This window comes from Phyllobates terribilis, unplaced genomic scaffold (genome assembly GCF_046119375.1).
Source record: "Phyllobates terribilis strain yellow unplaced genomic scaffold, ASM4611937v1 Scaffold_11__3_contigs__length_659146591, whole genome shotgun sequence".
NCBI classification, from domain to species: domain Eukaryota; kingdom Metazoa; phylum Chordata; class Amphibia; order Anura; family Dendrobatidae; genus Phyllobates; species Phyllobates terribilis.
In genome coordinates this window covers 228893726-228906464 of record NW_027362771.1, presented here as the reverse complement: position 1 = coordinate 228906464, position 12739 = coordinate 228893726, and the positions used below count along the sequence as shown (strand labels likewise).

The 12739-nt window shown below is 46.2% G+C and overlaps 1 protein-coding gene across 2 annotated transcripts in view; it reads left to right on the top strand.

Annotated features, from left to right (window-relative positions):
• GRM8 (glutamate metabotropic receptor 8) overlaps positions 1-12739 on the top strand; it is a 1775795-nt gene that overhangs the window by 1356062 nt on the left and 406994 nt on the right. For both annotated transcript variants that reach the window (XM_073652085.1, XM_073652084.1), the window contains exon 7: positions 4483-4683. In XM_073652085.1, the coding sequence (XP_073508186.1) occupies positions 4483-4683 (201 nt within the window). The remainder of the gene's footprint in view (positions 1-4482; positions 4684-12739) is intronic.

Sequence of the window (12739 nt, the reverse complement as noted above, 5' to 3'; positions counted from 1 at the left end):
AATTGTCCTGCTCTTACCCCCATTTTCCAATCTTTTGCAGCCCTCTAGCTCTTACTACAACCATTTTATAGCCATTTTACAGCTCTGAAGTTCAGGTCCCCATTGACTTATATTGGGATCGGGGTCAAGGGTCAAGTTTGTGACCTGAACCAGACTTAAAAAAAAAAACATCCAAACCAGCTGAACATGGACTTCCATGGGTTCGCTCATCTCTAATCAACAGTGTAATCAACAGTGCATATGATCAACCTCCACTACACTCACATATGGCTCTTCAAAGTCCACCCAGTATGAGGATCCCATTGATCGAGAAGTTATCCCCTATCCAACAGATTGGAGAAAACTCTCAAATGAGAATACTCCTTCAAGTGAAAAAATGCCCCTGAAAGTGTCCATATCTTTAATCATTTATGTAGCACATCAACTATCTAATGTTTCTCCCATGATTTTTCTCCCCAAAAAGAGTTGAAGAGAAATAAACATGGAATGTAACATTCTCAATAATATTGTGGTCGGAAAAAGAATTGAGTTTGGCCAGGACATTAGTCTACTATGAATTGAGACGTTTTGAAAGCTGCTGTAGACTCACTCTTCTTTTGAAAATTTTAAACATTTTATGCATAACAATATTCTATTAAAAAATTTAGTTGTTTTACAAAACACTGATAGGTCCAGAAGCCCAAAGTAATTATTTTTTTCAGTTATGTGATCTGAATATTATCATCCATTTAGAAAAATTAATTTCTCTATTTGTTTTCAGTAGTATAAATTGTTGTTTCCTCCATAAATTTTAAATGGTAACATGGATTAATGCTAGAGAACTTATCTAGAAGAGCTTAGTGAGGGCTCCAGCACAATACTGTGTCTTAAAGTTATAAGTTTCTGAAAGTAAGCTAAAAATATCAGACAAAAGCCTAACACCTAGAGAAAAGCAACTAAATAAACAGAAGCAAACAATCATATTTTTCCCTTTTTTTACATTAAAACTATATAGACAATCTGAAATCCTTTATCTTGCTTATTCTGAATTTGCAAACCTAGAGAAAGTCTTGAAATGCCACCAAACAGACGGTAGCTCCAGATTCATAAGCTGGTAACAGCGTGAATTCTTGTTAATTTTCTTAAATAATGTGACCAAATAAAAATAAAAATGACAGTGTCTCATGTTCTAAATTATGCAAAAATAAATGTGATTCGTATGGAAGATGACCTTTAAGTATCAGTAATCAGCTGCTAAATTCGGAACAAAAGTCTACAAATCTGGATTGCTTCTGTGATTAAAAAAAAATCAATGATGTTCTCAATTTCCCAACATTAGCAATTACTAAAAACAAGACAAATTTTTTTTTATTAAATTTGTATAATCAAGACAAATAAAAAGTAAAAACACAAACAGTGGCATAATTACTGCTTGGATTTATGCGCTTACTTGTATCGGAAAGTATAGTGATCTATAGTGATCCGTTGTACCAATTCAAAGAAGCTTACAGTAAGCCTCCACCCTGCATAGTAATACGTAATGACCTCCACTCCGTTGTTTCACCTTCCACATTTGAGATCGATGTCCCATACTCTTCATGTCCAAAATGTCTGCTAGAGAAGTATAGGGAGCACCAGTAAGTCTTTTTCATTCCTCTCCTACCTTTCCAATGAAGTGAATTGGACCAGTGTTGATGACGATGGTGTGGTTCCTTCCCTTGGCAGAGAAAGGCAGGGAAGGCAGAAGAAGCAGTAGCAGAGCAGACGCCGATAGAAATAGTGACTTTTAGACTATCAGAAATGTATAGTCACATTTACTATGTTGGGTGGAGGGTCACTTTAATAACAGTAACAGTCCACAAAAGTCTGCGCCCTTTTAGCTTTGGCTTATAGAAGTGGTTCCAAGATTACTCACTATAACACCAGTATAGCTCAAGTAGGCACATGGGTGGTATTGTTAAATGGAACCCTCTTTTACATGTTCATATGTTCATCTATGGAGAATTAAAAAATGTATAAATGTTAAATATAAATTTTATACATGGCACTAAGGGTGTGTGCAGATGATCCGGAGCCGCTGCGGGTTTGATGCTGCGGACTTATGCAGCGTCAAACCCGCAGCGGCCAGCTGTTACAGCATAGTATATGGGATTTGTACAAATCCCATGTCCACTATGCGTCTCTGTGCACCCGCGGAAACTGACATGCGGTGCGTCTTTCCAGACCGCAGCATGTCAATTTCTCCTGCGGGTCTTCATGCGGACTTTCCCCATAGACCTAATCTCTATGGGGAAAGTCCGTAGGTTTAAAAAAAAAAGGCGGAGCTCATTTACATAACCGCGCACAGCTCCTCCGCAGTGTCGGGCCGCAGGCTGGAATGCTCGTCTGCACATACCCTTAGTGTACAAAACATACTCTACACGACATTAGATTTTTTAGCAGCCATAAGAAAACAGATTTTTCAGTAAATATGACTATCCACATGCACATCTACAGAGAGGTACATAAGCATGATAAGTGACCCTATTTTATGCTGATCAGAGGCTCAAGAAGATATTATGGGGATAGAGACATCTTTGAGTCCATAAGTAAACAAGAACATTTTATTCCAATTTTACAGTAATATTGCGTGGGTAAAATCGGAACTAACGGGACCGTCAGTATAGATTTTCTAATGAAACTAGTTCCATGGCTACTTGAGTCATTGAATAATATTAAAAAGGATACCTAGATTACAGAAAACCCATGAGCCAGCGCTGAGAAAAGACTGTTTAAAGCAAAACTCAAATTAGACTGGAGGAAAATTGGAGGTGTGTCAAGGAAGTCCAAGTGCATTAGCCCTCTATAAACCTGGTGCCACCTACTTGTCCTTAATTGTCAGCTTGGCAGCATCATGCATTTGGCCAGCTGAGATCTCTGACATGCAGTGCTACTGCCTGAGAAGAAAGTGATGAAAATGATCTGAGATTTTCACTCTGTACTCCCCATTACATCCAGTTTAAATGAACCAGATAGACTTCTGCAAAGTGACAGGCACTAAGAGCTTTTCCCGCAGGCTGTCACCAAGACCACAGTTTAGCAGATGCAGCGCAGCTAATGTGGAAGCAATTGATAGCAGAAATAAATCTATTACAGGTCACAGAAAAGGATAGAAGAACTGCACTGCTGCTGAATGGGCTGAGCACACATAGCATGTATAAGCACAGACCACATTCATATATGCACACAGGCAGGATTTTTATCCCACTGAAAGCTATGAATAATCCCAAGGTGCAGCAGAGAAACTAAGAATGATATTTACACTCCGGTAGGTACAAAATCACTGAAATAAAACATTTTAGTAACAACTACACATATAGTTTACATTCTTTTCTCAATAATAGCTTTTTAACATCCTGTTTTCCGTTTAAATAGAGTAACTGCTTCCATGTGCAGTTTATATGTAAGATAACCTAATTTTTACCTGCTCCAATAATATAGACATACGAACAATATGGCGCACACCCAGACTCTGATCGATCCACATCCAATATTATATTATTATTTTTGGATACTTTTTTATTCCTGAATATGCAGGTACAAGTGCTTTATATAAGTTTCTTCTGCATTCTCTTTTTCTTTATCCTTTCCAAGCCTTTTCAATAATTTGGAGTGCAAATGACTATTTCCATCCACTTCGTGCTTTCATTTCATAGACGTTGCAAATGACATTACCCGTCCTAATAATGTTCAGCTATTACAATACTTATATTGTCAATCCCAATAGGTCAACTACCTGGAAATCTCAATTTCCTGATGTTCATGTGCTGGTTACAATCATCCCTAAAAGAGGATTTTCCAAAATCGATGGGATGAGGGATAACTTGCTGATCACTGGGGGTCCAAATGCTGGGGCACCAGCAATCCAAAGTATGAGGCTTCTAAAGTCCAAGAACAGGACTCTTAAAAGCTACGCCTTGAATGTCTTGTAAATAGGATTTCTGGAAATAGTCAAATGCCATTCTTGGCTTTCTCTGGCAGTTGTACAGACAATGAATGGAGCAGACTTCCTTTCACCCCATTAAAGATGGGGCGCTGCAGAATCCTATCCTCTGGATTTTGGAGCCTAGATCGTCGGGGTCTTAGTGTGGTAACTTGTAATTCTGAGAAAATCCCTTTAAATTCACAATTAAACATAAATTAGAGCATAGAGCCTTACAAAAAGTATTTACCACGCAAATGGAACCTACATCAAAAGCCTTAGTAGAAAAATCCAACTATACAACTGCACAGAGCTGCATATTTTATTAGTGTTCTAGTGTTTTCTAGATTTACAATTGTATTTTACATACTTTCTACAGCAATTTTATAGTCCTGTACATTATTAAACTTTCACTTTAAGGCTCCGTTTAATATTTAAAGACATTTTACAGAATATCATGCACTTGTGAATAAAACATCAATTGCATTGTATTCCCTGTGATACTATCTGTAATTAAGCATTCATTTAATATTTTATTTCAGGATTAGAACGTATTGGGAGAGATTCCAGCTATGAGCAAGAGGGGAAGGTCCAGTTTGTGATCGATGCAGTGTATTCAATGGCTCATGCACTCCATAGCATGCATAGAGATTTCTGCCCTGGTTATTTGGGACTTTGTACAAGGATGAAGCCTGTGGAGGGAAAAGACCTTCTTAGTTATATCCGCGCTGTCAACTTTAATGGTAAGTTTACACCAAATACTTTTACCTATATAGAAATATTATATAAAAGGCATGATGAATTTCTTTAAAGAGTAACAAATTTTTTAAGGTAATTTTTCAGATTTGGCAGGCAATTTAATTGTCTGCAGATCATTAGGTTCCAGGTCCCAACAGCCATCAAAATTCCACCAAATTCCATCATTGTTTCTAAAGCATCACAATGATCATATTATTCATCTAAAATCTAAATTACCATTTGTTTATTTTCCAAGGCCTAACCCAGCTCTGTTCAATGTGAAACACTTTTATATAGGAAAACACCTGCCCTGTTTATCCTGCTGCTCCCATGGTTCATGATGGGAAAGAATATTACTGAAGCTGCTATAGCATACCAGATAGGAGAGACTAGGGAAAGGGGCTTGTTGCCTCTAGTGGATTTTATCCAGCATCTATCCCTCACCCACCGTATCCTCGCTCATCCCTTGTAGATTGTGAGCCCTCGGGGGCAGGGTCCTCTCTCCTCCTGTACCAGTCGCTGACTCATTTTGTTTAAGTTTATTGTAAATGTTTTTTGCTATGTATACCCCCTTTTTCACATGTAAAGTGCCATGGCATAAATGGCGCTATAATAATAAATAATAATAATAATCTATTGCCTTTCTAGTAGAGATGTCCAACTTGCCTACAAATTAGAGGAGACGCTGGCAAGGAAGTAGGTGGCTCACAGGCGACCAGCTAGTGACCATGGAGTACTGACATGAACTAGGGCCCTGCAAATTGATTAGCTAACCTCTACGTTCTATAAGTATTGGACAAGTCTAACGTACATTAACTGAGTAAAATATTGCAGATTCACATAGGACGTATACCACCAGGTCATTTTTCATTTAAAATGCTCTTTAAAGGGGATTTCTTGTTATAACAATTTTTTACAAACTTTGCAATCATTCATACATTACCATTGCTGTGGCTGCTGAATGGAAGATAAAGAAATGGCCAATCATTTAATGCAGGGAAATGTTTGGTCTGTCTCTTTATGAGAGGCTCTTTGCTTTGGTTGACAGAGAGGTGTCCTAATAGTGGAACAACTCCTATATTGCTCTGATAAGACCTATTAGTACCCTTCTTTAAATTATTTCTCAACACAAAAAATTTGTTTATGATAACAGCAAGATTTTTTTTTCTTTGTTTAATGGTAATGTAACATACCTGGCGGCGTCCTTGCATGGTGGTCCATCTCCCACTGTGCAAGAGCGCGCAATTTATCTCCAGTCCAGAATGTCTCTCTGGCTTCCCTCCATGCTGCCTGTTTGTGTCTGTTTCTGCTGCTTAAGGGCGGCGCCCGATCACTTCCTGCTTTTTGTACCTGCTGTGGGTCACACCCCTTGTGCGTCCTCAGCCTATTGCTGTCTGTCACCTGGTATATAGCTCAGCTGCTCCCATCTATCCCTGCCTGAGCATAGTGTTTCATTCAGTGTGTGCTTGCACTCTGAAGGTGCCAGGTCCCGTTCTTTGTCTCCTGCTTTGCGGTATCAGTTCCCGTGTCTGAACTGAGTCCTGTCTATGTCTCCTGCCTTGCGGTATCAGTTCCCGTGTCTGAACTGAGTCCTGTCTATGTCTCCTGCCTTGCGGTATCAGTTCCCGTGTCTGAGCTGAGTCCTGTCTGTCTCCTGCCTTGCGGTATCAGTTCCCATGTCTGAACTGAGTCCTGTCTGTGTTCTCTTGTCTGCCTATCCTGGAGGCTGTATTTCCAGGCCTGTCTGAAGACGCTCCTAGCCTGTTCCTTCCGCCTTCTAGGGGCCGATTACCTAGATCCGTTCCTGTATCTTGTCTGTCCTGTCTGAACACGCTCCTAGCCTGTTCCTCCCGCCTTCTAGGGGCTGATTACCTAGACCCGCTCCTGTATCTTGTCTGTCCTGTCTGAACACGCTCCTTGCCTGTTCATCCTGCCTCTCTGGGGGCCGTATTCCCAGACCCGCTCCTGTATTCCGCTGCAGTGTCGGTCTCCTCCGTACACTCAGTTCCAGTCTGAACTCTCTCCTATCCTTTACCTGTTTTGCCTCTATGTCCGTTCCCTTCCTTTTTCTGCAGAGTCTGAACTCGTACCTAACTCCTGCTTGTCTCTGTACTCCCGTTTGTGAGTTTGTGGTCCACTCGCTACTTCACTGCAAGTACCCTGTGGGTATCTGGCTCTGCCTTTCCCTTCCTGTCTGTTCCGTGTGAACAGAGCCCTGTCCCCCCTGCTCAGCCTTGCCTGCTCTGACTCCTTTGCTCACCGCTCCGGCGGTTCTAGCCTGCTCTGACTCCTTTGCTTACCGCTCCGGCGGTTCTAGCCTGCTCTGACTCTTTGCTCACCGCTCCGGCGGTTCTAGCCTGCTCTGACTCCTTTGCTTACCGCTCCGGCGGTTCTAGCCTGCTCTGACTCCTTTGCTCGCTGCTCCGGCAGCCTTGCTCCGCTCTTATCCTTTTGCTCACTGCTCCGGCAGTCTCGCTCCGCTCTTATCCGTTTGCTCACTGCTCCGGCAGTCTTGCTCCACTCTTGCTCACTGCTCCAGGCGGTCTCGTCCTGCTTTACTCTTGCTCACTGCTCCGGCAGTCTCGCTCAGCTCTGACCCTTTGCTCACCGCTCCTGGCGGCCTTGTCCTGCTCTACTCTTGCTCACCGCTCCAGGCGGCTTTGTCCTGCCCTGTTCTCGCTCACCTCTCTGGGCGGCCTCACTCTGCTGTGTTTGTCCGCCACATCTGTGGTTCTGTTCCTGAGTCCCAGTGTGTACTGGGTCCTATCCCGCCTGTGTTCCTACCTGCTAGTGCATCCCTTTCTGCACTCTAGCTGTGCTTGCCTGTACCCCCCTGCCTGCATACCCGCCTGCCTGCATACCAGTCGTGCCTGCCTATACCCACCAGTCTGTGTGCCAGTCTACCAGTCTGTTCCTGTATTCCCCTGTGTGGGTCAACAGCCATGTCCGGGGTCTGTCCTGGAGTAGCACCTGGTCCCTCTGCTCGGTTCCTCCTTGAAGCACTGGCGTCGTATGCCGTCGTGCGACCCTGGTCGGATCGGGTGAATACCTAGTTACGCCCCTCCAGGCATTCACTCTCCGGCACGGTCCAGTGGAATCACTACAATCACACGCACACGCCGCTCAGCCCGGGCGTGTGCATTACAGCATGCTCAGGCCATGGTTCCCGTTGAGCCCCACGGCCTTCGCTCTCTGAGAAGTTTTCCAGCGAATACATGCATTAAAATAAATAAATAAATTTTTTTTTCCCTTTAGCTGAGTTCCAGGCGAATTACGCACCCGTCCAGATGGATCTATCTGCTCTCGTTCCTGCGGATCCGCCACGTTACTATAGGGATCCAAGACAGTGTCGTGCATTTGTGGAGCAATGCATGCTACACTTTAAGGCCTACCCTCTCTATTTTCCTTCCGATTGGGCTAAAGTGGCCTTTATGATTGACTACCTAGCGGGTGATGCCTTGAAATGGGTCACCCCCCTATGGGAAGCATGGGATCCTGTCATCCTTGACCTGCAGGCCTTCCTGGTGGCCTTTCGTATGGTCTTCGAGGATCCTAACCCGGAGGCTCCTGCTGAAGCTTCACTTCCCAATATCCCGGAGCAGCCCCAATGGGTAATGTGTGTGGGTAGCGCAATAGTCCTCCAGCCCAATGAGACTACTGCCCACCCAGAATCCTCACAGGGTGACTACGCTTTCCGGAATACTTCTCCCAACCTCAAGAGGCAGTCCAGACGTGCTAGACGTAGAGGCCAGCCGTCACGCCAGGGTCTGTCCTCCCTGAGACCTCCTGACCCCAACCTTGAAGTCCCTACTGAAGCTTCATCTCCCTGTATCCCGGAGAAGCCCCAACGGGTAATGTGCGTGGGTAGTGCACCAGTTCTCCTGCCCGAAGAGACTTCTGCCCATCCAGACTCCACACAGGAGAACTTCCTGCACCCGGCATCAGATGCTTCACCCACTTTAACCGGTGTGCATGTCCAAGGATGCTCCAAAGCTGTGGTTACCTCAGAGTCTGTGCACCTCTACTACCTGGCGGAGGATCCCCTGTTGCCTCCTGAATCCTCCGGGATACCACTCGATGACAAATGGAGAGAGATTTCTCTACACCCGGTACTCGATACTTTGTCCGCTTCGTCCTGTGAGCCTGACAATGGGTACCCCAAAGTGGTAGTTACCCCCGAGTCTCTACACCCCTCAGACCAGGCGGAGGACCTCCAGTTGTCTCCTGAACCCTTCGGGGTGCTACCTGGTAGCGAAAGGACAGAGACTCTCCTATACTCTGTACCTGATACCTCGCTCGCTTCGTCCAGTGAGTCCAACCTAGTGTACTCCGAAGCAGAGGTTACTCCCGAGTCTCTACACCCCTCCGACCAGGCGGAGGACCTCCAGTTGTCTCCTGAACCCTTCGGGGCGCTACCTGGTAGCGAAAGGACAGAGACTCTCCTATACTCTGTACCTGATACCTCGCTCGCTTCGTCCACTGAGTCCAACCTTGTGTACTCTGAAGCAGAGGTTACCCGTGAGTCTCTACACCCCTCTGACCAGGCAGAGGACCGCCAGTTGTCTCCAGAACCCTTCGGGGTGCCACCTGGTGGTGAATGGACAGAGACTTTCCTATACTCGGTACCCGATACCTCGCCTGCTTCGTCCAGTGAGTCCGACCTAGTGTACTCTGAAGCAGATGTTTTCTCTGAGCCTCTGCACTCTTTTGACCTGGCGGAGGACCTCCAGTTGTTTCCTGAATCCTCCGGGGTACCACCAGATAACAAAGAGACAGTGACTTTTCCTCATTATGTACCTGATAACCCATCTATTTCTTCCTGTGAGCTTGACAAGATGTACCTCGAAGCGGAGATTACCCCCAAGTCTCTGTCCCCCTCCAACCCGGTGGAGGACTTCCAGTTGTCTCCTGTACCCTCTGGGGTGCCACCTGAAAATATGTGGAGAGAGACTTCCTTGTGTGCTGTTCCTGGTACTCCACCCGTTTCGTCTGTTGCTAAGGGTGGCTGGATGGGAGGTAGCATCCTAGCTACCCAGAGGAGACCAGTTTTTCCGGTGGACAGTGGAAGTGATCTCTTCGAAGTGAAGAATTGGCCCTCGAATTCCCTGCGGAAGATTATGGCAGGCCTGAAGAAGAGGGGGCGTAAGGGGGGGGTACTGTAACATACCTGGCGGCGTCCTTGCATGGTGGTCCATCTCCCACTGTGCAAGAGCGTGCACTTTATCTCCAGTCCAGAATGTCTCTCTGGCTTCCCTCCATGCTGCCTGTTTGTGTCTGTTTCTGCTGCTTAAGGGCGGCGCCCGATCACTTCCTGCTTTTTGTACCTGCTGTGGGTCACACCCCTTGTGCGTCCTCAGCCTATTGCTGTCTGTCACCTGGTATATAGCTCAGCTGCTCCCATCTATCCCTGCCTGAGCATAGTGTTTCATTCAGTGTGTGCTTGCACTCTGAAGGTGCCAGGTCCCGTTCTTTGTCTCCTGCTTTGCGGTATCAGTTCCCGTGTCTGAACTGAGTCCTGTCTATGTCTCCTGCCTTGCGGTATCAGTTCCCGTGTCTGAACTGAGTCCTGTCTATGTCTCCTGCCTTGCGGTATCAGTTCCCGTGTCTGAGCTGAGTCCTGTCTGTCTCCTGCCTTGCGGTATCAGTTCCCATGTCTGAACTGAGTCCTGTCTGTGTTCTCTTGTCTGCCTATCCTGGAGGCTGTATTTCCAGGCCTGTCTGAAGACGCTCCTAGCCTGTTCCTTCCGCCTTCTAGGGGCCGATTACCTAGATCCGTTCCTGTATCTTGTCTGTCCTGTCTGAACACGCTCCTAGCCTGTTCCTCCCGCCTTCTAGGGGCTGATTACCTAGACCCGCTCCTGTATCTTGTCTGTCCTGTCTGAACACGCTCCTTGCCTGTTCATCCTGCCTCTCTGGGGGCCGTATTCCCAGACCCGCTCCTGTATTCCGCTGCAGTGTCGGTCTCCTCCGTACACTCAGTTCCAGTCTGAACTCTCTCCTATCCTTTACCTGTTTTGCCTCTATGTCTGTTCCCTTCCTTTTTCTGCAGAGTCTGAACTCGTACCTAACTCCTGCTTGTTGTCTCTGTACTCCCGTTTGTGAGTTTGTGGTCCACTCGCTACTTCACTGCAAGTACCCTGTGGGTACCTGGCTCTGCCTTTCCCTTCCTGTCTGTTCCGTGTGAACAGAGCCCTGTCCCCCCTGCTCAGCCTTGCCTGCTCTGACTCCTTTGCTCACCGCTCCGGCGGTTCTAGCCTGCTCTGACTCCTTTGCTTACCGCTCCGGCGGTTCTAGCCTGCTCTGACTCCTTTGCTCGCTGCTCCGGCAGCCTTGCTCCGCTCTTATCCTTTTGCTCACTGCTCCGGCAGTCTCGCTCCGCTCTTATCCTTTTGCTCACTGCTCCGGCAGTCTTGCTCCACTCTTGCTCACTGCTCCAGGCGGTCTCGTCCTGCTTTACTCTTGCTCACTGCTCCGGCAGTCTCGCTCAGCTCTGACCCTTTGCTCACCGCTCCTGGCGGCCTTGTCCTGCTCTACTCTTGCTCACCGCTCCAGGCGGCTTTGTCCTGCCCTGTTCTCGCTCACCTCTCTGGGCGGCCTCACTCTGCTGTGTTTGTCCGCCACATCTGTGGTTCTGTTCCTGAGTCCCAGTGTGTACTGGGTCCTATCCCGCCTGTGTTCCTACCTGCTAGTGCCTCCCTGTCTGCACTCTAGCTGTGCTTGCCTGTACCCCCCTGCCTGCATACCCGCCTGCCTGCATACCAGTCGTGCCTGCCTATACCCACCAGTCTGTGTGCCAGTCTACCAGTCTGTTCCTGTATTCCCCTGTGTGGGTCAACAGCCGTGTCCGGGGTCTGTCCTGGAGTAGCACCTGGTCCCTCTGCTCGGTTCCTCCTTGGAGCACTGGCGTCGTATGCCGTCGTGCGACCCTGGTCGGATCGGGTGAATACCTAGTTACGCCCCTCCAGGCATTCACTCTCCGGCACGGTCCAGTGGAATCACTACAATCACACGCACACGCCGCTCAGCCCGGGCGTGTGCATTACAGGTAAGTGTACTGTAAACGGGTTCTTTGGGACTTAAAACACCACCAGTGGTGATTTAAATATAGTTTCTCTGCCTCCTGTCTCATACTCATCTGCCACGGCCGTCATCATTTTCCAGCATCGCTCCTGTCAGTCTCCATCGAAAAGTAACCTGCAGGACAGCTCCATTTTTTCATGGAGCTGCGTGAAGGCAATTTTCATTGCAAGTCTGAGTCTCATTCTTGCTCTCATAGACTTGCATTGAGAGCTTGTGAGTGAAGCTTCTGACTACCGGCTGTCAGAAGCTGAGCTCACAAGATGGTGTCGCTGGACCAGAGCAATGCCAAAAAATGATGAAGGCGTCGGAGGATGAGTATATGACAGGAGGCAGGGGGCTTCCATTTAAACCTCCACTCCAGTACTGAAAAAAACCCCCGCTGGAGTGGTGTTTTAAAGGGGATCGCTGATAATTACCAAAATGAAGAGGCTGCAGAGCTCCTGTGGGAGGTGTGTACCAGGCACACTAGTGCTTGTTTATTACATTTGTTCCCATCCATTTATGGTAATTATTTCTCTTGTGTTGTGCTAAATACAATTTTAATAATTATTTTGATGTTTTTATATTTCTAATATTTTTCAAATGATTGAACAACTTTTGTGAAATCTATTTCCTATGTCTTCATACGTTGTATGTTTTCTCGGTAATTACTGAAATAGTAAGCACTGATATAAGAACTGGACTTTCAATTCGTTTGTATAAACAAGTGAAACGTGGATTGTCTGACTGTCGCTCCTGTAAGAATTCTTCTTGAATATCTGCCGTCATAGTCTATGTACTTCCACTGCCTCTAAACCGAATAGATATCAGCAACCCTGTTTATCACAATACACATCAGTGACCGCAGCTGGCAGCCTTTTTCAAAATGCACAAGGTCATTCTGAATTTAGTTTCTATGTGGAAACTGTTTTTAGCTTCAGGTGAAATACCCAAAGTGCTTTGGTGCAATAGATATACTCCAGGTAGCTATTTGGTATTTAG